At 31.6% G+C, this 27,660-nt stretch overlaps 4 protein-coding genes across 4 annotated transcripts; 3 read left to right on the forward strand and 1 right to left on the reverse strand.

Annotated features, from left to right (window-relative positions):
- Nucleotides 1-1,378: 1,378 nt before the first annotated feature.
- Nucleotides 1,379-2,648, forward strand: LOC140179683 (uncharacterized). The gene is made up of 3 exons (XM_072219274.1): nucleotides 1,379-1,860; nucleotides 2,062-2,269; nucleotides 2,364-2,648. Exons 1-3 carry the CDS (start codon nucleotides 1,379-1,381, stop codon nucleotides 2,646-2,648), a joined length of 975 nt encoding a protein of 324 aa, XP_072075375.1.
- Nucleotides 2,649-4,123: 1,475 nt separating this feature from the next.
- Nucleotides 4,124-7,699, reverse strand: LOC112797567 (thioredoxin reductase NTRB). The gene is made up of 2 exons (XM_025840580.3): nucleotides 6,131-7,699; nucleotides 4,124-4,402 (listed from the first exon to the last, which is right to left on the reverse strand). Exons 1-2 carry the CDS (start codon nucleotides 7,254-7,256, stop codon nucleotides 4,332-4,334), a joined length of 1,197 nt encoding a protein of 398 aa, XP_025696365.1. The 5' UTR covers nucleotides 7,257-7,699; the 3' UTR covers nucleotides 4,124-4,331.
- Nucleotides 7,700-13,982: 6,283 nt separating this feature from the next.
- On the forward strand, nucleotides 13,983-17,544 carry LOC112797576 (serine/threonine-protein phosphatase 7). Its single transcript, XM_025840592.3, has 5 exons — nucleotides 13,983-14,697; nucleotides 15,195-15,689; nucleotides 16,554-16,700; nucleotides 16,979-17,086; nucleotides 17,229-17,544. Exons 1-5 carry the CDS (start codon nucleotides 14,107-14,109, stop codon nucleotides 17,304-17,306), a joined length of 1,419 nt encoding a protein of 472 aa, XP_025696377.1. The 5' UTR covers nucleotides 13,983-14,106; the 3' UTR covers nucleotides 17,307-17,544.
- A 655-nt stretch (nucleotides 17,545-18,199) lies between these two features.
- Nucleotides 18,200-23,931, forward strand: LOC112805866 (protein PIN-LIKES 3). Its single transcript, XM_025848219.2, has 10 exons — nucleotides 18,200-18,442; nucleotides 18,643-18,722; nucleotides 18,868-18,992; nucleotides 19,635-19,756; nucleotides 19,883-20,083; nucleotides 20,486-20,578; nucleotides 20,727-20,827; nucleotides 22,394-22,446; nucleotides 22,551-22,736; nucleotides 23,591-23,931. The coding sequence occupies exons 1-10, from the start codon at nucleotides 18,305-18,307 to the stop codon at nucleotides 23,713-23,715; spliced, it is 1,224 nt and encodes a 407-aa protein (XP_025704004.1). The 5' UTR covers nucleotides 18,200-18,304; the 3' UTR covers nucleotides 23,716-23,931.
- Nucleotides 23,932-27,660: the final 3,729 nt, after the last annotated feature.

The raw sequence follows: 27,660 nt of genomic DNA on the forward strand, positions 1-27,660 counted from the left end.
AGAGATCTTTACTAATGCAATTGATACACTTGAAGGTAGATGGGAGTTTTACTCTCTTATAATCCGTGATGATAGAAATCATTAAAGACATTTGAAAATATTCTTTAGATTCTCAAGTCGTAAACACAGTTAAAAAAATTGTTGTTGATGATGTCAAATACAAGTTTTAAGGGATGGTAAATTTGGATCCTCGTGAGGTTAAAGACATTGTCGTCGATGAGGTGGAGATCAAGTCGAATTCAATTGCAGACAATAGGATTTGCAAGACGAGGTGACAATTATGCACAAGAATTTAATCACTTTCAGGGGACAAAAGTTTTGTGGATAGTAAACTCTGAGAATGTTATCATCATACAGAAGAGGATGGAGGAGGCGTAGTGGGTGTACGCTGAGGTTGGGAAGTAGTTGCGCCTATGTAGCAGAGATTCTTTGTACTTCGGTAGCACAAATGTTGTCACACGTGTAACAAGCTGAATACGTACTTGCACCCTGTTGATGGATTTGTGAGTTCATTTCAAAAAATTTCTCTAATGGTGACAGCCACCACCACCACCATAGACTGGTGATGTTAAACTAAATTTAAATAATCACAAAAGAAAAAAAGAAAAATAGAGAATATATACTTAATTGTTATAGTTAACATTTAACTTCATTGTAATTATAAACACCGTATATATTACAAGGAATAATTTACTCTTTATTTTAGAGAAGGTATGATAGCATTCACCTTATTTCAATGCTAGTATAATAATTCTTTATACTTTATCCTTTTTATTTATGAGATATCAAATATACATTTTCGTCTCTTATAACACTTAAATAATCGTTGATTTAATCCATTTTAAAATATTGTTATTAATTTTAACTAGATCAATGTTAATTTCAATGATTTATTAATGAAATTTCGTTTTGCAAAAATACCTTTAGTAAAATTTTTCTTTATTCCTTTATCATGCAGTTTACCAAAATTTTATGAGTTTTGCATTAAAAGATATTTTCATAGAACACAAATTTACTAATGAATTATACATTAATAAAATATATTTTTTATTATTATTAAAAATTTTTAGTAAACATAATAAACAAATTATTTATTAAAGGATATTTTTGTAAAATAAAATTTAAGTAATAAAAATTTAAAAATAACATTATCCTAGTTAGAATTAATCAATTAACAATATAAACAAGTTAAGAGATTGTTTAAATGTTATAAATGAAGAGTGTTACTCTTGAAGAACTAAAGTCGACTGTTTTCAGTATGCATTCTTTTAAGGCGTCGGACCCTGATGAGTTCTAGGCTTTCTTCTTTAAAAAATACTGAGAGATTGTTGGTTTTGATGTTTGGACTTTGGTTCGTCATGCGTTTTCTGGTTTGGATATGGATCCAAGGATGATGGAAACTCTTGTGGTTCTTATTCCGAAGGTAGAAAACCCGATTTCCATGAAAGATTTCCGACTTATTAGTCTTTGTAATGTGGTTTACAAAGTTATAACAAAGGTCCTGGTCAATAGACTTCGTCCCCATCTCAAAGAGATTGTTGGGCCTCTTCAAGGAGGGTTTATCCCGGGAAGAGAAACTCCAAACAACATCATTGTAGCACAAGAGGTTCTCCATTTCATGAAGAAGACAAAGTCAAAAAAAGGCACCCTGGCCTTTAAGATTGATCGGGAGAAAGCGTACGATAGAGTGGATTGGGGATTTCTGAAACAAACCCTTATGAGTTTTGGCTTTCTTTCTCCGACAGTCAATTTGATTATGCGTTGTGTTACTGCTTCCTCCCTGTCTATCCGCTGGAATGGGGATAGATTAAATAGCTTCACTCCGAGCAGGGGTCTTAGGCAAGGAGATCCTATATCATCGTATCTGTTTGTGTTGTGTATGGAGAGATTATCCTGTTCTATTAATCAACAAGTTGATAGGGGCTTGTGGAAGCCGGTTGCGGTTTCTAGAGGGGGTCCAAAAATTTTTCATTTGATGTTTGTCGATGATTTGCTTCTTTTCTGTAAAGCCGAAAAATAGCAAGTTCAAATTGTAATGGTAACTTTAGAAAATTTCTGCAGAGCCTTTGGGATGAAGGTTAATATGGATAAATCTAAAGCGCTATGCTCCAGGCATGTTTTAGCAACAAGAAAAGAGATTTTCATCGAAGTGTCATCCATCAGATTCGTTCAGAACTTGAGCAAGTATTTAAGGGTGAACCTTAATCACTCTCGGCCCTCGGGTGACACACGCAACTTTCAACGATGTTCTAGACAAGATTCGGGGAAGGCTAGCCAGCTGAAAAGGGAGATTGCTTAATAAGGCGGGCAGACTTTGTTTGCTCAACTCGATAGTGACTGCGATTCCTACTTACCGCATGCAGGTATCTCTCTTCCCTAGAGGGATAACTAATAAGATAGAATCCATGATGCGAAACTTTATATGGAAGGGTCAAGCTGATGGTAGAGGCCTGAATCTAGTTAACTGGAAAGTGTTAATCATCCCTAAGAAGTTTGGAGGTCTGGAAATTAGAGATCCATTTTGTGCTAATATTGCTCTTCTTGGAAAGCTAGTTTGGCAACTTTTTCACCATCCTGACAAGCTATGGGTTCAACTGTTGACGGAGAAGTACCATTCTCCTAAGGATGATTGTTTCAGTCGGTCTTGAGGAAGGGGATCTTATGTTTGGAAGAGTATATGTCGAGTTTGGGATATCCTGAAGGAAAGTCTTATTTGGTGCATTGAGGATTTGGAACAGAATTTTTGGTTTTCTAAATGGAGAAGAGAGGGGCGATTGTGTCAGGAGATGGATTATGTTCACATTTCTGAGTCGAATCTCAGGATCTTGAATCTTTGGTCATCTGGACAGTGGAACCTTGAGAATATCTATTCTCCTCTGCATCAGTCTCTGTAGAGCAACATTAACTCTTACAACTCGGATGTTCAAGCTGGTTCAGAGGTCGGTTGGTGTTGGATTGGTGCGTCTTCAAAGGTTTATGATGCTCGTAGTGGTTATTTGTGGCTTAGTAAGAAGATGTATAGTTGGGAGGATAGGGGTAATTGGCTTTGGCTTTGGCGTCAACGTATTCCGGAAAAGCACAAATTTTTGGCCTGGCTATGTCTTCGAGAGGCTCTTTCTACTGCTGCATTTCGTTTTAGGAGGGGCATTTCGCACACGGATAGCTGTCCACGATGTTTCTCAGGTCAGGAATCGGTTTTACATTGTATTCGAGATTGTCTAAAAGCCCAACTAGTTTGGCAAGCTTAAGAGATCTCAATCAACTAGTAGATTTGATGAGTTGGTTCTTACATAATAGCAAATAGCGTCCCTTTAGATTCTTTTCTGGTCTTTGGTGGATTTGGTGTTCGAGGAATAACGAGATCTTTTATCCTCGGACCACAGACAAGGTGATTGGTATAGCTTTGTCCTTGGAAAAAGAGCTCCGAAATATTTTTGAGTTGCAACGATTGTCTATCCCCTCCACCATTAGTGGCTCTTGGATTCCCCCTCAATGGTACCTTTAAGATTAATTGTGATGCTAGCTATCCTGGCAATGGTGTTCAAGTTGGTTTTGCTTGTGTTAGCAGAGATTAGAAGGGAAGGTGGCAATGAGGCTATTTGGGAATAATTGAGAGTCATAGCATTTTGCAAGAAGAGTTGTTTGCTATTTGGAGAGGCTTTCTTTTAGTATGGGACTCGAGACATTATATGTGAGACAGTGGAGGCTTTTACTATTGTCAATAATTGACAGGATTGCTCTGGGTTTATTGATCATTTGGTATTCAAAATCCGAGATATTATGTATTGAAAATGGCGTGTTAATCTCCGGTTGATCTTGAAAGATGCAAATACAGTAGCAGACATCATGACAAAGACTGCAATGAGGATCCTTTCTCCCCAAGTGGAACTTCTATTGCCTTGAAAGGAATTTGAGAGTAGTATTCAGCGGGACTACCTTTCTTAAGCAGTTTTTTGTTTATTTTTTTTTTAGTTATTGTTTTTTTTTTCTTTTAAGCCACCAAAAAATTAAGTCACCAAAAAATAAAGAGTGTACATTGAAAAGGAAATAGTATTTTAGCATCTTACAGAGAGAGAGAGAGAGAAAAGTGACGTTTTCTCTTGAAATAAAATAGACCGGTCAATAATAACCAACATAAATATTTTTGCCATCATAGTTAGGGAGTCTAGAAGAGATGCATCCATAAACGTGAATATGTGTATGCTGTTGTGCTTCAATTCTGCAAATCAAATGCTGAATAGTGTAATTTACATATAAAGTAAACATTCTTTTTTTTCTCTTTCCTAGGTGAAAGTAAACATTTATTATCATGAATCATCCCCACTTCATAGTCAACTACTCGTATCTTCATGTGTACCAATCTCTTGCAAGTAATGCTCTGCATCCAGTGCTGCCATACATCCTGCACCAACAATATTTCCATTAGCATCTGGGAAAAAAAGCTTTGCATATAGATCTTATTCTAATTGATTATGATTTATTGTTGATACATCTGATAATGATAAACAATAAAGATCACATTGGGTTTGGCAAGATTTCTAACATAGAAAGTTAATTGCAAAACAGAACAGTTTTAAGTTTTCAATTTATTTATTTCTTAAAAACTTCTATCATGATTCATGAGTGACCCTAACAAGTTTCCAGGTACTTGTTAGCCAAACACATTCATTTTGAATTACTTTAAGCTCCTAAAATTTGAACGCAAATATAAAAACAATGGTGATTCCAAAATCTTATAGTGCATCCCCTGCAAATGTGTGTATATAAGCACATCAATATGCACTCAAGGGTTTACAAGTTTTATCATAACCAAAGGCCATTGGCAGGTCATCTTTGACAATTTTGTTTTGGTACAAAAAGATTAGATCAAAAGTCAAAACTCCCATAACCTATCATTGATGAATTTTAACGGGTCATAATACTACAGCCAAACCAACTCTCACTGAATGCATTCTATACCAAATCTTAATAACAGCAACAGAATAAATCAGAGTAATATAAGCAAAGACAGCCAACATTAAAATAAATTTAAAAAAAAAAATAAACATATGAACAGACATACATGAATGATTGAAAAAGGGCAGCCCGATGCACAGGCATCTCGCGTTAACGCAGGGTCCGGGGAAGGGCTACACCTAAAGGGTATAATGTACGCAGCCTAATCTGATGAGCATTAAATCTACATACCAGCATATGGGCTTGGAGAAATTGAAAAGTAACCTATATCTACTAGTAAATGGTATAAGAGTAAGAATGAAGGAAGAAGAAAATGCAGGCATACAGCCTTAGTCAGAGATTTATGGTATTATAATTGTCTAACATGTCAGAACGGGGAACAAACATGTACTAGTACATAGGAAACTGCCTGCCCCAAGAGCAGTCCTTGAAGGACAGAAGACAGATACCAAAACATCCAGGGCAGCACAGGTTCATGGATCATGGATACTTTATTTTCTTTTGTTTATGTCATTTGATATTACTTCTTTACATTATGGAAAATCCCTTAACATCTCATTTCCTTGTATTTTCATCTCTTGTATGAACATCTATTATTAAAAAAAGAGGTCAGAGCCAAGCATCCGAATCATTATCCATTTTGAGCTTCAATTGTTAGAAACATTTTCCTTTATATGGATAGGAATCGGATTCAGCCTCTAAATCAAGGTATGACTTGCAAATAGACATAATTTTGAAAACACAAGAACTTCCTTTTCCATGATTTTTAAGTTCTGAGAGAACTCTATTTTATCTTAAGAAAGTTGATGACTCTATCTCTTACAATTACAGCTAAAATGGCAGCAGTAAAGGATGATCAAAATTGTTCAAAACAAAGTATATGAATGGATACCCTAAAAAAATGAGGAAACTTCGCTTCAAAACCTTACCTATTAAATCAATTTATCACATGAATTTATAATGATCATAAAACACCTTGCATAGCTCAGAATCTAAAATCACTGTGAAACCTGTTTAGTAAAATCCAATCCATTTCAACATGGCTTTCAAAACACTAAATTTCAAAACCAGGGCATTATTCACGTGAAGCTACAATAATCACAAAACCTGGTCAAAACAATCAAATCCAGTTAGTTCCATTTCAAAGAACATAGCCAGAAAAACAAGGAATTACCGGTTCCAGCGGCTGTAACGGCTTGCCTATACTTCTTGTCCTGGACATCGCCGGCCACAAACACACCCTTAACACTGGTCATTGTAGTCCCTGGCTTGGTCACAATGTAACCATCAGGATCCAGCTCAAGCTGGCCATTCAAGAACTTTGTTGCAGGCTCATGCCCAATTGCAAAGAACAACCCATTCACCTTCAAATCAAACACATCATCGTTCACTACATTCTTCACCTTGATTCCGCCAAGAACCCTGCCACCACTTTTTTCATCACCATAGGCACCAACCACCTCTGAATTCCACAAAACCTCAATTTTAGGGTTTTTCAAAACCCTACCCTGCATGATCTTAGAAGCTCTAAAATTGTCCCTTCTATGGATTATATACACTTTGGAACCAAATTTGGTGAGGAAATTAGCTTCCTCCATGGCTGAATCGCCGCCGCCAATAACCGCCAGCGGCCGGTTCCGGAATATTGGCGCCGCTCCATCGCAGACCGCGCACGCTGATATCCCGCGGTTCCAGAATCCGCCAGGACCATCGCCAGCGCCGTCGAAGGACAGCCGCCTCGCGACGGCGCCGGTGGCGACAATGACGGCGTCAGCTAGAACGGTTCTAGAATCGGTGAAAATCCTAAACGGACGCTTTGAGAAATCAACCTTGGAAACCGTCTCAGTGATGATCTCAGCGCCGAATCGGAGAGACTGCCGGCGGCAGCGGTCCATGAGGTCAGAGCCGGAGACACCATCCGGAAATCCGGGAAAGTTCTCGACGTCGGTAGTTGTTGTGAGCTGGCCGCCGGGAGCGACGCCATTGGCCATCCATCCTTCGAAGAGAACAGGCCGGAGCTCAGCTCGCGCGGCGTAGATTGCGGCGGTGTGCGCCGCCGGGCCACTTCCGATGATGCAGAGCTTCCTTCTCTGGTCGTCGTCGGTTGAAGAGTCGACGGGGAAGGAAGAAGTGGAGGAAGGAGAATCGGAGGTGGTGGTGGTAGTGTAAGTGGAGGAAGTGTCGGCGGAGGAGGAAGTGGAGGATGAGGCTCCGGCGGCGGAAACAGCGGCGGACGAGGCGAGCCCGATACCGATGAGGTTGCGGGCTTTAGTAAAGAGCTTGTTTGGGCAGAACCTCATTTTTTGGCCCTGTTAGATTGCGGCCGTTTCTTTTTGGCGAATCGCGTTTCGTTTTGAGGTTTCTTTTCCTTTCCTTTTTTTAGGTATTATTCTCTTATTAGTTATTAGTATTGATTGTATTTTAGGTGCTGCTTCTTCTTCAATGAAGGTTTTGAGAAGAAGATGAAGCAGCAAAACAAGAATACGCATTGTGAAGGGAAGGAATGTGCTTAGCTTGTTCGTTCCAAGCATCACTCGTGTTAACACACAATTCAATCTAGATGCTAATTCAAAACTTTATGCATGCATGCATGGTTGTTACTTAGAATATGGAAGAACCAAGAACATTACTTCTCTAATTTACAGTGGTTTTTTAAGAGAATAACAAGTACAATAGCAATTCAAGAATTCGCCAGAGAATTCAAAGCTCGCCACCAAAAAATATAACAAAATAAATCAAAGACACCAAGAGATTGATTATTTTTTAAGTTTAATTATTCTGTTAGTTCTTATAATTTCGTGAAATTTTTAATTAGATCCTTATTTTTTTCTTTTTAATTAAGTCTTTATACTAAATTTTTTTTAGTTAAATTTTTTTAGTAGTAATTGACTTAATTTTATAGGAATCCAACTAAAAAAAATTAGTATAAGAACCTAAATAAAAAAAAAAAGTATAGAGACTCAATTAAAAAAAAAATTGATACAAAGACTCAATTAAAAAAAACATATAGAGACCTAATTAAAAATTTTGCGAAACTACAAGATCAACATAATAATTAAACTTATTTTTTATCTTTGCTTTGTCACAGCAGCCATGGTTGTGGCGCTACCCAATATTTATTTATTTATTAGCTGAAGATTACAGCTAAGCATTATTAGCAGATGACTAATCAACATCAAGGGTGAATTCAATAGGGTTAATAGCTACTAGATAGGCTTCTATCATATAGTAATGATTCACTTTCATAATTATTTAATCAAATTATTATTAGGAAAATTGTCAATGTCCTTAAGAAATAAGATAGGTTAAAACATGAATACTGCACATATACATTTATATACAAATTAAAGTACTTTTACATTATCCTTGTTTATATATCAATAAAAATGAGTTGCATTATATTTCTTATGTACTAAATAAAGGTGAGATAGACAAGGATTAAAATGTTTTAAAATAAAAAATTTAATAAAATAAGAATGTAATCGTCCTTAAATTATAATATTAAAGCTTACATGTAATAAAAATTATTAACTCAGCTGTGATTAACTTCTTATTTTATTATTTTATGATATTATCTTTACTTTAAAAGTTTTTTTTATATGTAAACAATATTTTGACAATCAGATTAGAGACTATACGTATATGATTGCTTTATATTTCGGGAGATAAAACATAAAAGTTCATATAGTAATTTTAGAGAATAAAAACTTAATCTTAGAATAAATTATTGTATTAAACTAAATTAATTCGAATTATACCCTATACAATATATAACACATCAATCCGAATAGTAAAACTTTAATTGTTTTAAAAAAATGATAGGAAGGAAACAAAACATAAATAATAAACTGAAGGATGTATACCGACCTGGCTCTTTGTTCTTGTTTATCACCACTACTATGTAGATTGTGACCCCTTTAATTTCCAATGTCAACAATAAATCAATAATATTTTCCTTCAGGCGGCTTAATCTAGGTAATATTATAAGATGAAATAAATAAATAAATAAAAGCAAGTAATTTTTTAAATATAGTTGTAAATTAAGTGTCCAAGATTGACATCCTTTCTACTTAATTAGTTTAATCAAATTCAAAACTACTACTACAACAATAATAAAATCTTATCCTATTAGGTGAGATTTGCTATATGAATCAAACAATGTCATTGAATTCTATTATGTATCATATCTACAAAAAAATTATTTACATGTAAATTTCGTTTAACCACTTCATAAAATAATCTTTTTAGGTCTTTCTTTGTCTTTCATTTTTTGTTCATTATTTTTTATCTCATCCACCCTGGCCTCTTGACTAAGTAGGTGTTAAAGGGAAAAAAAAAAAAATAATAGTGTTGTGTTAGGTGAAAATCCAAACTTAGAAATCTTCATGACATTAATACTAAAAATCAACATGCTCTAATTCGAATAATGAATTGAAATTTTCAAAGTAGAACATAGTAATATAGTATTACAAGTTGAACCTCTTGACATTTCTCATACACATACATGTTTACACAGGATTTAACTTCTAATTATGTACACAGGAACAAAATTTTCCTAAGCAAACCTAGGGGTCAAAAGATAAAAATTAATAGGACAAATCAACATATATAAATTGGCAAAAAAAAAAAACTAATACCTTAATGCATGTATATATATAAAATTAATTATATAATTGTATCTACCAAAAATAATGAGGAATTTCATGTGTTTCTTCTATCTTGAATATGGCTAATATGACTTTGGTCCATAGATGAAGATATTGATGTTCTTTTGATGAACTCCAAGCAATCTGCAATGGCTTCTTCTACATAGATAGAATTATTGGACCTAACATAATAACATTGGAAATTGACTTGTTCCTCTCTCTTCACCAAATTGATTCTTTTGAAGCCACCACCTTGAATGCAAAACACTCTCTTCAGCAAATGAAGTGCTTCACCATAAGACAATTTCAACCTATGGAAGAGCCTAAGAATGAAGGTGAACCTCTTTCTTAGCCTTATTAGGACCAAAACCCTTCTAGGGTTTAGTAATCTAAATCCTCTACTATACCTTCTAGGGCTTATTACCCTACCACTACCAACTCTTTGGTACTTCATGTAACTCATTTTTTGGTTCTTTGTGAGATGGTGCTAATAAATTTTGTTCTTGAAAAGAACCTTATGACTTTATATATAAAGAGAAATTAAATTAGAACCAAGTGTGTGTAAACTATAAAGTTGAAGGGTGACTTTTTGGGAGGTGAGGGTAATGATGATTATGGTGTGAATTGAATAGAAGAATCAAAGGAAGGTGCATAGGAATTTGAAGTTTGGACAATTTTGGAGCTTTAAAGAGAGAGGCAATTTAGGGTGTGAATAATGGATGACCTATATATGTATGACCCGGATTAATTAGTTAAGCTAACGAAAAATTATTATTATTTAAGTTTTTAAATAGATTTTTTCATGCGATAAATTAAATATTAGTTCGTGACAGATTTAAATTTTATTTAAAAATTAAATTAAAAAATTAAATTTAAACTCTCAAAATACTTGATTAAATAGATATAAATAAATTGACTATTTAACCAACTAATTATATTAGTTATATATTAAAATTAATTATTAATATAAAATATACATTAAAATATAAATATATATTAAAAATAAATTTAACTACATATATTTATAAATAAATAGATAATAATAAATTTAATAACTGATTTTTAGTATACCGTTTAACATTTTTTTAATCCGACCAAGTTGATTAAAAATTAGCCAATTAGATATGTTGAATCACATGAGAGGGACTTAATTAATTGAAAACATTATTAATTGCTTGGTATGGTGGTGGGGCCATATTAGGGAACAAGGAGGAAACAAAAAGGTAAAAAATGACACCAATTTCGTTTTCAAAGTAGGCGACTAAAGCGGCATAAGAATGTGATAATGGGTATCAAATTAGTGAAATTCCAAAATTTGTGCTAACTAAACCTATATTATAATGTGGTTTAATCTAATCCTTTGTTAATGCATGTAGCAAACTTTGACTTCTGAATTGGCTTTTTATGGTAGAGTAGGGATAGCTTTCTCCACTAGGGATTAGGCATTTGTTGGTTTCATATATGCTTTTCTGTGTAGCTCATGAAAATTTTAACTTGGTTTTATCACACATTTTATGAAAATAATGGATTGAGATTTGAGAAAGGACAGACAATTGATATTAACAATATTTTTGTTATTTTATAGAGAAAAATTAATTCTACTAATTTAATATGACTATTTTTAGTACTTAGATACTATGGTTGAACTTATATAAAACAAAATCCGAAAGGATGAGTATAATTAATTAATTACCCCCTAATTATTGCAGTTTTGTGACAAAATATCCGCTAATCATTCTATGGAGTAGCTGTCCCACATTCTTCATAGAAAATTGGGCACATACTTCCATACCATTACCACCTAAGCTGCAGCATTTTAAAAATAATTTATCAATTTATTGTTCTTAGTTAATATCAACTAATTTTTTAAAATAATTTTTTATTTTAAATTCTAAAATGTAAATTCTAACCTTAATTTTTAAATTCTTTAAAAATTGAGAGTTGAAATAAAACAATTTAAAAGAATTAATTAATGTTAACTAATTAATATTTAATTTCATATACTTATTTTTTAAATGGATGCTTATATGATTACATGCTTATGATAAAAAATAATTTTAAGGTTTTTTATGTGCGGTTGTCTTTTTTCTGTTTCAACCAGGGGTTAGTGAGTTATTGGTGGGTTATTATCTTTTTGTAGCTATTAAGTCTGCATTTTCTGATCCACCAAAAAAACTATCATTTTTTTGTTATGTTATGGGCCTGGATAATCCTGGGAGGTGGATCTAATCATCTGGTAATTCTATATCAAAACAAAAATTCAATATAAAAACAAAATACCTATACCAAAATAAATTATGTGGTAATTGACCAAACAACAACAATAATAGGTTAATACTCAAATTCGTCCCTGAAAAATCACGCGATCTTCATTTTTGTCTTCGAATAATTTTTTTAATCAAATTAGTCCCCGAAAGATAAAATGTAAGTCAAATTAATCATTCTGTCAGAAATACCACGCGTCATGATGACGTGGCACACCACGTGGCAGGTCAGCGACACGTAGCACGCCACGTGTCACCTGACATGTAAAAAAGTTTTTTATAGTCAAAATAGTCATTGAAAGTCTAGACGTAAGTCATTTTCATCCCTCAAATTTTAAAAATTAGTCAAACTAATTCTTATATAATTTTTTTATTTTTTCTTTATAATATTAAATTTGAAATATTTTTTTATACTACTAATTTTAATAGAAATGTAATTGACAAACAAAATATTAGTAATCGTATCTTTTCTTCTTAAAAATTTTTTCAATAAAATTATCTCTCTCATTTAATTCTTCTCAAAATCTCGCTTATTCTTTTCTATTCTAAAACATTTTTCTTATATTATTACATTTTACTGGATATATATATATATATATATATATATATATATATATATATATATTTATTAACCTAAACAAAGTTATATGCTCAAAATCAAAATTTATGTATGTTAAACTAAACAAAGTTATACCATTATTTTTTTTCTACTACATCTTTTTAAAACATATAGGATATAATGGTATAACTTACATATAGGATATAATGGTATTACTTACATATAAGATGTAATACCATAATAGAAAAAAAAAGATGTAGTAGAAAAAAATAGTGATATAACTTTGTTTAGTTTAACATACATAAATTTTGATTTTGAGCATATAACTTTGTTTAGATTAATAAATACATACATTTTAATTTTGAGTATATATATATATATATATATATATATATATATATATATATATATATATATATATATTCCAACAAAATGTAATAATATAAGAAAAATATTTTAGAATAGAAAAGAATAAGAGATATTTTGAGAAGAATCAAAGGAGAGAGATAATTTTATTGAAAAACTTTTTAAGAAGAAAAGATACGATTACTAATGTTTTGTTTGTCAATTACATTTCTATTAAAATTAGTAGTATCAAGAAATATTTTAAATTTAATATTATGAAGAAAAAATTAAAAAAATTATATAAGGACTAGTTTGACTAATTTTTAAAATTTAAGGGATGAAAATGACTTATGTCTGGACTTTCAAGAACTATTTTGACTATTAAAAATTTTTTTACATGTCAAGTGACACGTGACATACCACGTGTCACTGACCTGCCACGTGTCATGACACGTGTCGCTGACATGCCACGTGGCGTGCCACGTCATCATGCCACGTGACATTTTTTGACATAAGGACTAATTTGACTTACATTTTATCTTTTAGGGACTAATTTAATTAAAAAAATCATTCGAGGACAAAAATGAAGATCGTGTAATCTTTCAGGAACAAATTTGAGTATTAATCCACGACAATAATAATAATGTGGTAGACTGTTATAACATTCATGGTAGTTTTTATGGGTTAATAGTAAAATTAATTTATAAAAGATAATTTATTTTTTAAATTCATTCTTAAAAAATATTATTATATAAAATATTTAAATATTAAATTATTTTTTATATTTTAAAAAATATTTAAAAGAATATTTTTTTAAAAAAATATTAAAATAAATCCTAAATTTGCTCATAAATGAAGGTTATTATTTTGACAAGCTTCTTATTCAATCGTAACAAATTTAATTTTATAACAAAATTCAATTCAATTATATATTCTCATGTTAAAATAGTAAAATCTTTTTGACAAAACACCTCAAAAATTGCAATTTTTTGGTAGTAAATTTACACTTATAGAAAATAATCAAAATATAATAAAATACTTTGTAATAATAGATTACAAATTAATTAGTTCCTATTTATTTTTTTTTCTACAATAATGGCACTATATCATCACTAGTCATTGACCATCTAACAAATAATAGAGTATTATATTATAATTATCATAAAAACCAATTCAATTTGTCTATATTAAAAATCAAAATAAAAAATCATTAAGAACTTAAGGATAATAATGATTTTTTTAAGAAAAGAAAAAATTAAGAAAATGTAAGAAGGAGAGAGATACATATACGTGAGAAATTATTTATTTATTTTTGCACATAATAATACTACTTCTTATGCACTTGGTGTTGCGCCACACCATGACGCTTCCTACTGATTCGGAACCACCACCACCTTCTCCTCCTCCACCGGATTCCGCCACGGACACCGCCACCGCCACAGCAAACGGAGCAACCACCACTACCACCACCACCACCTCCTCCTCATCTTCCGAAAATCCACCGGATTCCCTGCCTACACCGCCGCAAGAGCTCCAACTCCCAATTTCATGGCCGCAAGACGGAACCTTGAGCGTCGAATGGATCCACAATCTGATGCAGTGCTTCGATTGGTCTTCGAGGAACTTTCCTCCTTCCGAGTTCCCTTCCGTTCTTCCCGTTCAGGTATTCGACTCTCTCATCCTCGTTGCTTCCAAGATGCTCCATAAGGAACCCAATTGCGTCACCGTTGATCCGTTTCGCCCTAATTCCGGCACGACGGCGTCGGTGGTGGTCGTTGGTGACGTTCACGGGCAGCTGCATGATCTGCTTTTTCTCCTCAAAGACGCAGGTTACCCTTCCGATGATCGAATCTTCGTCTTCAATGGTGATTACGTTGATCGTGGAGCTTGGGGGCTCGAAACTTTCGTGCTCTTGTTAGCTTGGAAGGTGAAAATTTTTAGACTTTATGGTCATTTCATAGTTTTTAGGTGTCTATGGCAAAATTGAGTTCTCCAGTTGGGATAGATTACTTGGTGTTATTTGAACTCTGTATTGCGAAAAAAAAAAAAAATCAAGTTTTGTTTGAAATTTTCGCAGCTAGATTTTGTGGTTTTTTGTTCTGTTGCTTTTGTTTAACTTTTATTCTTGCTTCACTTGTGATGAGAGCTTTTCTATTTATGTTGTGGTATATGGTATTAATGTGCTTTTGTTTGGCAGAATCATGAATCGACCATGCACAGAGTTTTATAGTTTGTTTTAGATGCTGGTGTGATACTTTTGAGCTGAGATAGTTGTAATCATCTAGGCTAATTTGTCTAAATGTTATATGTAAGCTAGGGTTTTATATCCGAACAGGGTATACTCTGAGAGTCAATGAAGGAGGAGATGATTTTGGTTGTTCACTTTTTATGTTATTTATGGAAATGTGATTATTTTTGGATCAGGTGTTTATGCCTCATAATGTATATCTGCTACGTGGGAATCACGAATCAAAATACTGCACATCGGTCTATGGTTATGAGAAGGAAGTGATGGCAAAGTATGGTGATAAAGGTAAGCATGTGTATCGCAAATGCTTGGGATGCTTTGAGGGTCTTCCTTTGGCTTCCATTGTAGCAGGGTGTGTATTCACAGCTCATGGAGGACTCTTCCGCAGTGTAACAGTGACGCCATCAAAGAGATTAAAAGGGAAGAAGAACAGAAAGATTCTTCTTAATCATGATAACAAAACTCTAACTCTTGGTTCCTTGGAAGAATTGTCTAAGGCCCGACGGTCAGTTCTTGATCCTCCTTGGGAAGGCCCAAACTTGATTCCTGGTGATGTTTTGTGGTCTGATCCATCGAAAAATCCTGGTCTTGCCCCGAACAAAGAAAGAGGCATTGGCTTGTTGTGGGGTCCCGATTGTACTGAAGAATTTTTGAAGAAGTATCAATTAAAGGTGATAAGTTAGTTTCATATGTTCATGGTGATCTGTTTAATTGTCTTGGTGAAATTATGTCATTTTATTAATTGTCTAGAATGATATCGCAATGTATTTTGAGAGAAAGATTACTTTGACATATGATGATGATATGAGAGTATTGTTATTTTCAACACTTTCAGATACTTTCTTGATTAAAACATGACTTTTCTAAGCATAGATTTATCATGATTTTAATGTATTGTCTGAATAATATCTTTGTATGTGGAGGACATAATGAAGTTATTGATTGTGCTGTTTGAAACTAGTGAAAGAGGGATAAACCAGAATAAGTATATCATAACTTTGTCGTTAAGCAAGGAGCTGGGAAACTTGGTTTGGCCAACACCTACTTCTTTTCAGTAAGCTAGCCAAGTTCAACAGTAATTGAAACCTACTATATTGAATGTAGTTTATTTGACACTACCCGAGAGTTCATTTAGATTTAGGGTTGAATGGCAAAGGTATTTGTTGAAATAGTTTCTGGAATTTGTTTAGATTGAAAGTTGCATGGAAGGAAAATTCATGGATGAACAAATACCAAATGATAGCATTTATGTTAAAATATTTAGTCACATACAATTATGTTTGGTATCTAGTGATTAGATAGCTACTGCTAATTAGGAAATCAGTTAGCTTGTAGTTAAGTCCAAGTATTACATTAAGATCGAGTATGCAGCCCCCAATGCGCACCTAATATTTGCGTTCTTCATTAAGTTCTATGTTTTATTGTTGTTCCCTTGTTTTTGTATGATTATTTCTTGTTTATTATGGTTTTTATGCTTATGTCTATCTACCCTAACTTCTATGCATGAATTATTATCTTTATTTCCCCCCTCTCAGCTGGTCATCAGGTCTCATGAAGGTCCTGATGCTAGGGAAAAGAGGGATGGTTTAGATAGAATGTCTGAAGGTTACACTATTGATCATGTTGTGGATTCTGGGAAACTGATCACCCTCTTTAGTGCTCCAGATTACCCGCAATTTCAGGTTTGTTAATGTTATTCTTGGCTATGCTTTTTATACAAATAAGATTCTTGCCTTTACATATGTCGTCAACTTCTTACTACTTACGGGAAAAATCAAACTAATTCAAACTCGCACACAATCACTTTAACGTGACCCGTGTTTGGTTCTGATGATTGGTTGTTGATAATTGGTTGAAGATGTCCAGCAGCTTACAGTGAATTCTATTTTATCTTTCTGATCATCAAGAATAACTATTACTTTGTCACGGCAACTTTATAATAAGACCCTTTTTTTTTCAGGCAACAGAGGAGAGGTATAACAACAAAGGAGCCTATGTTGTTCTTGAACCCCCAAATTTTGACAATGCCATATTTCATGGATTTACAGCAGTTACTCCAAGGCCAAAGGTAAAGGCATCTTACTCAGCTGACCATTAGGGAAACATATAATTAGCTCTTTAGTTAGGCATCTAAGTTGCATATCTTCAACAGTTTCTAACAATAAACTTATTTGTATAGTGGTTAGTTATATCTATGTTCCGTTGTGCAGGTGAATGCCTATTATAATTTTGAAGAGGTGATAGATTCTGACGAAGAGTTGGACTTGGAGTCTATGGTGACTTCTTGAGTTAAGGCAGTTTTTTGAGGAAGAAAGAGTGGATTTGTAAAATTGTATCAAAGCTTTTTGTTGTTGTTATTGTTTTTGAAACTCTGTTTTTATCGTTAAACTATAGTTATTTATAGTGTTTCCCGTTAGATATTTTGTCACTCCATCCCTCCAAAAAAAAAAAAATTTGCCAGATTGATTTGAAACAATTGTACAGTTTTGCCATGCGTATTAAGCTAAGTTACACCATTTTATACCATTCACGTGCTTCAACTCAAGAAAATTATAATAAGAAAAAATGTGTGGGTTTTAGCCTTTTAGGTCATAAATGTGTGGCCTATTTCTATAGTCTTCATGCCAATTGTAACTAGTTCACCTTAAATAGACTTGTTTGCACCCATTATATATAGTACAGGAAACTTTGAATATTTCAAATTTTTAGATAAAATTTTAATATTTATAGATCACTTTTTATTTTCATTACTCCAATGAGTAGGAACTGCTGAAGAACTTGATCTCTACATTGATAAGATCCAACATTAGTATATTTTTACCTTAAAGTACTACGATAAATAAGATTATAACGTGAGATTGATTAAGTTGGCAAAATATATTGATCAATTAACTAGAGATATTGAGTTCGGATTTTAATTCGAGAATAATAAAAAATATATATGTTTTTTAATAATAAAATCAATATAGATTTTTTCATGCTCCCTGCTGAATGCTGATTGTTGGATATGAAGACTAGTAGTTAGTTCACGGACAGACACAGCTTCAGTTTTACACATCATTTGTCCATCCAATAATCCAAAGGGACCCAAACATTTATGGTAATAATTCGACTAATCCTTATGGTCATGATTGAAACACTATACTATATATATAAACAGAATATATACGGGAGCTTATATGAAATATATTAACGGGTTCTCTAGCTCTATACATAAATAATCAATACCTATCTATCTATCTTGTGCTTAGGTTCTTATATTATATGATCACATTAGTGATCATCAATGGCATTTTGGGACCTGTTTTTGGTGGCATTAGTTCCTGTTCTGGAGACACTATTGATCACTCTTCTTGGTTTGTTCATTGCTACCGAACGTTTTAATCTCTTGAGAGACATTGATGCAAGAAACTATCTCAACAACGTGAGTTACTTCATCACTTCCTTATTAATTAGCTTCTTTAATTTTGGTTTCTTATTTAATTAGTTAAGTACTGCTTTGAATGTATAATTAAACTTACATTTTAAACGAGGGTAACAATAATCAAATTTTAGTTTTTTTTATTCTTTTTTGTTAATTTGTGGTTGATTTATTATATTAGTAATATTATTATATTATTGCAGATAGTTTATTACATTTTCACTCCGGCACTTATCGCTGCGCAATTGGCCGAAACAATAACGTATGATCGATTGGTTGAAATGTAAGTATCTCACTCATATATAATCATAGATAGTGACTATACACATGCATTTATTTATTTATTTTTTTATGTTAATGTAGAAGTGTTTTTAACTTCTTTGTGTTTGTGGGATGTGTAAAAATAAATAAAATAAAAAAATAAATAGGTGGTTCATGTTTGTGAATATCTTCTTAACGTTCGTGGTTGGATCCGTGTTGGGTTGGATGCTTAACAAAATTGCAAGAACTCCTCAACATCTTCGTGGCCTCGTCAATGGTTGTTGCACTGCTGGTAATTGTAATTAATTAGCTTTCATATATTATCTTATGTATTAAATAATTAATAGTCGGATAAAGTATATTTTTTATTCATAAAATTTGTTAAAAATTTTTAAAATATTTTTAAGTATTATTTTGTTTTAATTTTATTTTATAAATTTTTGAATTGCATCAAATATAATTCGGACAGCTAATTTTTAAAAAAAATACGACTAGTTCAGCAATAATTTTACAAGAATAATATTTAACACAAGCAAATCAGATATAATTGTTATGCATTATTACTGGATTAATTTTAAACTTTCTGAAAATTTAGCTATTAGGAATATATTTAATGCAAATCGAAAACTTTAGAAACAAATAAAATTAAAATAAAATAAAACTTGAAAATACTTTTTAAAATTTTTTAGAAACTTCAAAGACAAAAATTATACTTTATTCTTAATAATTTCATAATCTAATTTTATGCACCTATAAAAAAATTTACACCGACAATCAATGAAATATTGTTATATGACTTAAAAATAATTAATTTTTATATTTACTATTAAAAAAGTATTTATCTGAACGTGTCAATATTTTATACCACAGTATATTAAAATTAAACTCATGGTTTCATAAAAAAAAATTATTAAAATGATTGAATTAATTTCAGGAAATTTGGGAAATTTGGTTCTTATAATTGTGCCGGCGGTTTGTGATGAGAGTGATAGCCCATTTGGTGATTCATCCACTTGTGAAACATATGGTGACGCTTATGCATCTGTCTCTGCTGGAGTATGTTTCTTTTTTTTTTTAATTAATTATATATATATATATATATATATATTATGCTATTTCATGAAGAATGAGATCTATTTCTTATACCAAATAAATAATTGATCAGTTTTTGATATATCTCAGGTGTCTTCACTTTTTATTTGGACATATTTGTATATCATCATGGGGGCAAATATGGAAAGGAACACTGAAATTATGAACACTTGTAGTGATTACTCAACCATCACTGAATCATTGATTATTCCTTCAACAAACATAGTCAGCTCTGATAACATTTCTATTCAATATGATGAGTCAATATCTAATAACAGAATTGGGAACAAGGTAATACCATAATATCTGCTTAATAATTATTTATTGCATATATATTCCTTTCATTATTGAATAAAATTTAACTTCTCTTATAATGGAATCAATGATGAGAAGTTTAATCTCTGAATTATGAAGGAATAACAATGCACAACGAACTAAGTTGAAAATAAGTTAAAGAAAATATTTGGTAACAAAAAAAATTAATTAAAAAATAAGTTAGAATATTATCGATAAATTAAAGAGTATAAATATTAAATAAAATAAGTTTTGATTATTTTTTTTTATTTTTCTAATATTATCGATAAATTAAATATCAACTCTAGAACCATGCATGTAAAATGAATTAAAATTGAATAGGTCAATTAATTATGAATGCCACCAGTTTACAATAATTTTCTATTATATATATTGCAGATGTCATTCTTGGATTATATTACATGGCCAATTACGAAATGTAATAAATATATCAAGCTCGAGATGGTGTTTACACCATCAACAATTGCAGTGGTATTGTTATAATGTTATATTTGATCATTATTTCATATTTATATATGTATATGCTTCCATTAATATATATATATATGGTTATTATTAATTATTAATGCTACCTATATCATTATTATTTGATATTTCTGGTTCTCTTTGCATTGGTCAGATCATAGGATTTATCATTGGAGCAGTCTCTCCAATTCAAAAGCTCATGGTTGGTGATGATGCTCCTCTTCGTGCTATTATCAAATCTATAGCTTTGGTAGGGTATGTGATCTTAATTTAATTAATTTGCTTGTCTCGTGTTTTTTTTTACTATATATAGTATGAAAGCTTCAAACTACTATATAATCCTATCAATTTACAAAAATAAAAAAACCTAGCTATTACACATCATTCTTATTTAAAAAATATTCTATATACACTCAAATCAATTGCTATATATTTACATATATTTATATAAATTATTTCATACATTTTTTAATAAAAAAATAAACTGTTACAATAATCAAACCTTTAATAGAATTAGACGAATAATGAAATAAATTTATTTATAGTAATATAATATTTTTAATTTTATGAGGTTTCAAATAATATTTAGGATTAAATACGATTTTTATCTCTAAGATACGGGTTAAAAATTTTTTTCGTCTCCAACTTTTTTAGCTTACAAAATCGTCTCCAAAATTTAACTTAGTTTTAAAATCGTTTTTCAGACCAAAATACTTTTTCCCTTCATCTCCAAAATCCTCATTTTCTATTCTTCTTTTTTTTTTGCCATCACAACATCATCTCTTCTTTTTTCTTCTTCTTCTTCTTCATCAAAGCATCAGCAATAACAACAATGAAACAATGTAATAAACGTAAAAAAAAGACAACTAAAATCAGAAGCAGAAAAAACCAGAAGTATCAACAAATCTGTATAATCTCTATCACTATCTCTCTTAACTCCAAAGAAGAAGAACAACAACAACAACAACAAAAGAAATAGAAGCAGAAACAACCAGAAGCATCAACAACAACAATGGATAATAAAATTAGAATCAGAAGCAAAAGAAATAGAAGCAGAACCATAGAAACAGAATGAAATTAGAATCTACACAATAATAGAATCATAATAAAAAATAATGTAATTAACAAAATCAACAAATCTACAAATAAAAAATTCAACAATATAATTAACAGTAGAAATAGAAGAAAATAATGTAATTAACAAAATTAACAAATCAGAAATAGAATTAGAACCCTAAGAAGCACAGCGGCGAGGACGCGAAGCACAACGACGAGTGACAAAGAGCAGCGGCGACCGACAAAGAGCAGTAGTGACTGAGCGAGAAGGAGGAGCAGAAACGCCGAGCGGCGTGTGACATCCACCCTCGCGAATCTGCTGGCGTCGACGTTGAGCAAAGAAGAAGAGCAGCTGCGAGATCCAATTGTGAGATCTAGTAGTGGCGAAGATGCGAACAACGAAGAGCAACGACGAACGGCGAAAAACAGCAGCGGTGAATTCCCTTCCGCGAACCCCCCTTCCCCAAAGCGTGATTCCCTTTCTCCTTTTAACCCACCAAAATTAAAATTTTGATAAAAATGACGATTTTAAAATTAAGTTAAATCTTAGGGACGATTTTGTAAGCAAAAAAAAGTTGAAGACAAAAAAAATTTTTTATCCTTATCTTAAAAACCAAAATCGTACTTAACCCTAATATTTATATATACGATAGTTGATTGTTTATAGCTAATTTTTTATATACATGTAATATAACGTGTTCTTATTATTATATTGTCCCATTGAATGAAAAAAAAAAAAAAAACTTATTATATACCTAATCGCAGGGAAGGAACAATTGTGTCCATGACTTTGATAGTAGGAGCAAATCTTCTTGATGGTATATTTAATTTTATCAATTGTAATTATACTTTTTTTTTTTTACATATCAAATTTGACAATTTTTCTTACTTATTTAAATGTTATTCCAAATTTATTTGACAGGTTTAAAGCAATCAGGAATAAGCTGGTATCTAATAATAGGGATTACGGTAGTGCGGTTCATATTATCACCATTATTGGGTGTTTTGATTGTTAAGGCTGCATATTATTGGGGATTGGTTGGATCATACAATTTATATCAGTTTGTTCTTATGCTTCAGTATGCACTTCCTCCTGCAACTTCTGTAGGTATGATCAATTCAATCCACATATTTATTTGTAATAATTAGGGGTTTTTTGAGTTATTAATATCTAAATTTGTATGTGATAATCATAGTTTAAATATATAAGCCTAAGTTTTAATTAAGAGAATAGATTTATACATTGTTAGTGAAGGCAATATATACTAATTTTTTTTATATAACACTAAAATTTAGACTATTATCATCACATGTTTGTTTAAGTAGTGTCTAAATAATGAGACTTATTTTTTTTTAAGATTTAATTATTCTGTTGATCTCTATAATTTTACTGAATTTTTAATTAGGTATTTATATATATATTTTTAATTGAATCCTTATACCATATCAAGTTTTATAACTAGATTCCTTTTGTAACAAAAGTGTTGGAATTAACGAAATATTCTATTAAATAAAACGAAATATTCAGTCAAGTATTAGACATATTTATTTGTTTAACAGAATATTCAGTTAATTCTAATATTTCTGTCAATTACAAAATCTAATATGGTATATATAGAGATCCACTTGAGAAAAAAAAGTATAAAGATCTCTAATAAAATAAAAAATTCAGTAAAATTATAGGGATCGATAAATTAAAGTAATTAAATTTTTTTAAATATTTTATTATTATTTTTTATCTATGTACTTTTCAAAAAATGAAAATTTTTTACCTACGATCCTTAATCACTAGATTATAATTGATTTATATGCGTTTATAGCATGTAAAATATATACATACATCTATATTCTAAAAATACGACTTGATCGACAAGAAGCTAATAAACAATAATAAGACTGTGTAATTATAATTTGTCAACGCTAATTAATTAATTAATTAAGGTTGAATGCATGTGCATGCAGGAACAATTGCTCAGTTGCTTGGGGTTGCTGAAAGTGAATGTTCCTTAATAATGCTATGGACCTATGCAGTTTCTACATTTACTCTCACTCTTTGGTGCACTTTCTTCATGTGGATGCTCGACTGACTCATTTTCAAGCGTTATTCAAATAATATATATTTTAATTGTTTCAAGATAGAAAACAAAAAGAAGGGAACAAATTCACCCTTTAATTATTAACTATTTCATTCTCATTTGGTTCTCTTCTTTGAAATTTTCTTTTCTTTTTCCGAATATATAGGAGGTATCCATATGATAATAATAATTATATCTATTACATATAATCAAATTAAAGGAGTTTCGTCATACAAATAGTGTTGAATTCAGAGTTTCTATTTTTTTAATTTAGAAGACTGCAAATAGTGTTGCCGGCTAAAGCAGCTGCTTCTGGCACGGACATTCACTCGAATTGGAGTCAACTATGGAGTGAACTTCAACATCTAATAGATTTAGATATGACCCTAGTCAATTAATTTGGTTTTGTCTCTTTTTTCTTTTTTTTCTATTTAGTCACCCAAAAAAAATTAAAGGAGTTTCGTCATACACAATATTATTTTTTTCCTAACTATCATTTTCATATATATATATATATATATATATATAATATTTTTTTGTCCTTAAAATTTAATTTGTCAAAAATTTTAAAAATATTCTTGAATTTTATTTTGTTTCACTTTTATCTCTAAAATTTTTAATTTACATCAAGTATATCTCTAACAGTTAAATTTTTAAAAAGCTTAGGACTAATATATATATAATCCAATAATAATGCATGACAACTATGTCTGATTTGTTTATGTTAAAAATTATTATTATAAAATTATTGCTGAATTATTACTCTTAATTTTTTTAAAAAATTAAGCATAAAAAACATATTTAATGCAATTTAAAAATTTGTAGGATAAAATTAAAATAAAATAATAATTAGAGATATTTTTTAAATTTTTAATAAAATTCAAGAATAAAAAATATAGTTTACCATATATATATATATATATATAATAATAATAATAATAATAATAATAATATGTTATTTCTAAAGTTTAACCTTATTAAAATCTCTTATTAAAAGAATAAAGTATTTATTATTTTAAATAATTATAATCTCACATTTGTCATTATTACACATATTTAATAGTAAACAAATTTTATATAACTATTATACTTTTAAAAGTAAATACTCACGTTTTAATTTGTCCCTAAATATAAAATGATAAATCAATCTAATATTTGAAAATTTAAAACGTAATTCACGTTAATATACTATTTGGTGCCACATATTAAATACGAAATCTATAGATAAAACTCCAATAGAATCTAATGCTACTCAGTCCAAATTAACATGATAAATATAGGGAGACAATAAATTTAATATACAACGTTTACAATAAAAATAAAAATAAAAATAAAATTAACATTAAATGATAATTAAATTAATTAATTTTTAATAATTTTTTATTTGAAATTTAAAGTAAATAAGGATTTGCAACAATTACATACACTACAAAGACAGTTTCTCTTTCTTGATGTGACTTCCTTCTCGTACATTCTCTTTTTGTCTCACTAGCGCCGTGCCGCCACCAACAACAGCCATTGTCGCTCATAGCTCTGACTGACGTCATCATGCACACCGTGAACGCTCGAGCAGAACCATCACGCAGTTTGTGTCATTCGCTCGAGCAGCTTAGGCAGTCTTTTTTACTCTCTCTATACTGAAGCTGTAAAGATCACCATCGTCTGTCATCCAGAACGCAATCCGACACCGTCCAACTGTCTGAGAGCGTCCGACGAAGACACCCCCTTCGTGCACGTTGCGTCCGTCGCATAGCCCACCAATGCGGCGGTCGTACAGCCCCCGGCAGTCGGCGGGTTTCAACGTCCTAGCATCATCATCTGCGACATACAGCGGGTGGGGATGGTGCCACGTGTACAGTGATTTGGAGTTCAGTAGGTTACCTCCGGTGGATGTGGTGCATCGGATTGATGATATCAAGAATGTGAGTGCTTTGTTTCATGGTGTTGCAGAGGTTTCTGGCTAAGGTATATATATTAATGGACGAATTTAGATGCTGCATGTTCAATTTACTACGTATGTAGATGGTTATTTTAATTCTTAATTGGATGATTATTTTGTTTGATCATTTTAATTATATGCAATTAACAAATATTGGATGGTCATTTTAATAAGTAGTCGAATGTTATTTTAAGGGTTAAGTACTGTTTTTGTCCCTAAGGTCTGGGTAAAAATCAAATTCGTCTTCAACATTTTTTTGTTATTAAAATCATCCCCAACATTACAAAACGTTATAAAATCGTCCTTTTTTTTATCTCAATTTTATTTTTTGACCAAATTGTCCTTAACTATTAATAAAAAAAATAAAAAATATATTAAAAAATAAAAACATAACCCAATCCTAACCCCAACCCCATCCTCATCCCCATTCCCATCCCCTTAACAAAAAAAAAAAAATGAAACCCCATCCCGATCATCACCCCATCCCCATCCCCATCCCCATCCCTTTAACAAAAAAAAAAAAATTAAACTTCATCCCACCATGATCATCACTTCCCATTAACCATCTCTTCCTCGTTAACATTCTCATTAACACCCCATAAAATTATCAGCAGAATTCGTTTTTCCTCCTCTTCCATCATCACCAACACCACCACCAACATAAAACAGAGCCTTTTTTCCAATATCTTCAAATTCTAAAATGGTTAAAAGCTCCTAAACGGAAGGACAAGCAGTGAATCTTTCAAGGAAACCTCTCTCGTGTACGGTTAGAAGAGAAAGGTTGTGAACTTTTCAGTCACAATTATGGCAGAATCATAGAGAAGAGTACGTACAGAGCTTTGCTGAATCTGCTCCATCTTCCTTTCCACGCCATACTCCTTCACTTTCTTCAGAAGCCACAAAATCTTCCCTTATCTGCTGAATGAGGCGGAGGTGAAGAAAAAGAAAGAGGCGCTGGTACAGTTGAAGCGAGTGGTGAAGGACCTGCAGCAAGGACCAGTTCCCCTAACTCGTTTCAGTTCATCGGATGCTTCGAACTCCCAATCGTTCCTCCTGCTTCAACCATAGACCCCTTTTGAAATGGCACACATAACATAAACATCATTTTTTATTTTTTTTTATTTTTGTGGTTGCTGATTTGGGATTTGAAGTGCGATTGATGATTGTTGAACTCTTGTCAAATTTAAAATTTTTAGTGATTTATTTTGTGGTTGTTGCTGCTGAATTTGCTATTGTTGAATTTGTTGTTGTTGCTATTGAAGAAGAGAAGAAGAATTGTTGTTGTTGAATTTGGTTATTGTTGTTGCTGAAGGAGAGAAGAAGAATTGAGTTTTTTTGGATACGGTGTTGGAGTGTGAAGGAAGGGGTGGAAGAAGTGAGAGGCGTTAAGGAGTCAAGAATGGAGTTGCTAGTGGCGGAAGAGTAGAGGAGAGAGAGTGCGAGGAGAGGGCGGAGGAGGGTGGCGGTGTTGAAGTTGAAGAAGAAGAGGAAGAAGCTGTGTTTTCTCACTGGGAAGAGACATCGGAGGTGGAGGTGGGGTGAGGGTAGGGGTGGAAACAGGCCAAGCCAGACCAGGCTTTGCTCTTAATAGGCCTTACCTGTCATACAGCTGATTGGCCTGAGCCTGGCCTGCAGCCTGTTATAGGCTCTTTATAAAGTACTAGGCATGGCCTGTTATTCAGCCTAGCCTGGCCTGAAGCCTGTTAAAAGACTTGATAATTTTTTTTTACAAAAATAAAAATATTATTTAAAAAATTATTTTTTAATAAAAATAGTTATATGTAATATGTCATATATTTAATATTTATAAAAAATTTTAAACTTTTAACATATTTAAAAAATATAAAAATATTTATAATAAAATATAATAAATTTAAAATATCTCATAATTTTATTAATAATAAATAATTATTTATATATTTAATTATATTTTAACAGGCCTAGACAGGCCTGATAGGCCTATAAGGCTAATTAGTTAGCCTGCGCCTGGCCTATTAATGTATTAAGGCTTTTAAAAG

Source organism: Arachis hypogaea, chromosome 1, assembly GCF_003086295.3.
Source record: "Arachis hypogaea cultivar Tifrunner chromosome 1, arahy.Tifrunner.gnm2.J5K5, whole genome shotgun sequence".
NCBI lineage: Eukaryota > Viridiplantae > Streptophyta > Magnoliopsida > Fabales > Fabaceae > Arachis > Arachis hypogaea.

Coding starts and splice junctions, on each gene's coding strand:
- LOC140179683 (XM_072219274.1), top strand. CDS start 1,379: ATGGATCCAAGGATGATGGAAACTCTTGTGGTTCTTATTCCGAAGGTA. Junction 1,861..2,061: donor CAAGGAGATCCTATATCATC/GTATCTGTTTGT, acceptor AAATTTCTGCAG/AGCCTTTGGGATGAAGGTTA. Junction 2,270..2,363: donor CTAGACAAGATTCGGGGAAG/GCTAGCCAGCTG, acceptor TACCGCATGCAG/GTATCTCTCTTCCCTAGAGG.
- LOC112797567 (XM_025840580.3), bottom strand. CDS start 7,256: ATGAGGTTCTGCCCAAACAAGCTCTTTACTAAAGCCCGCAACCTCATC. Junction 4,403..6,130: donor CGTTACAGCCGCTGGAACCG/GTAATTCCTTGT, acceptor TTGTTGGTGCAG/GATGTATGGCAGCACTGGAT.
- LOC112797576 (XM_025840592.3), top strand. CDS start 14,107: ATGCACTTGGTGTTGCGCCACACCATGACGCTTCCTACTGATTCGGAA. Junction 14,698..15,194: donor TGCTCTTGTTAGCTTGGAAG/GTGAAAATTTTT, acceptor TTTTTGGATCAG/GTGTTTATGCCTCATAATGT. Junction 16,701..16,978: donor CAGATTACCCGCAATTTCAG/GTTTGTTAATGT, acceptor TTTTTTTTTCAG/GCAACAGAGGAGAGGTATAA.
- LOC112805866 (XM_025848219.2), top strand. CDS start 18,305: ATGGCATTTTGGGACCTGTTTTTGGTGGCATTAGTTCCTGTTCTGGAG. Junction 18,443..18,642: donor CAAGAAACTATCTCAACAAC/GTGAGTTACTTC, acceptor ATATTATTGCAG/ATAGTTTATTACATTTTCAC. Junction 20,084..20,485: donor ATAACAGAATTGGGAACAAG/GTAATACCATAA, acceptor TATATATTGCAG/ATGTCATTCTTGGATTATAT.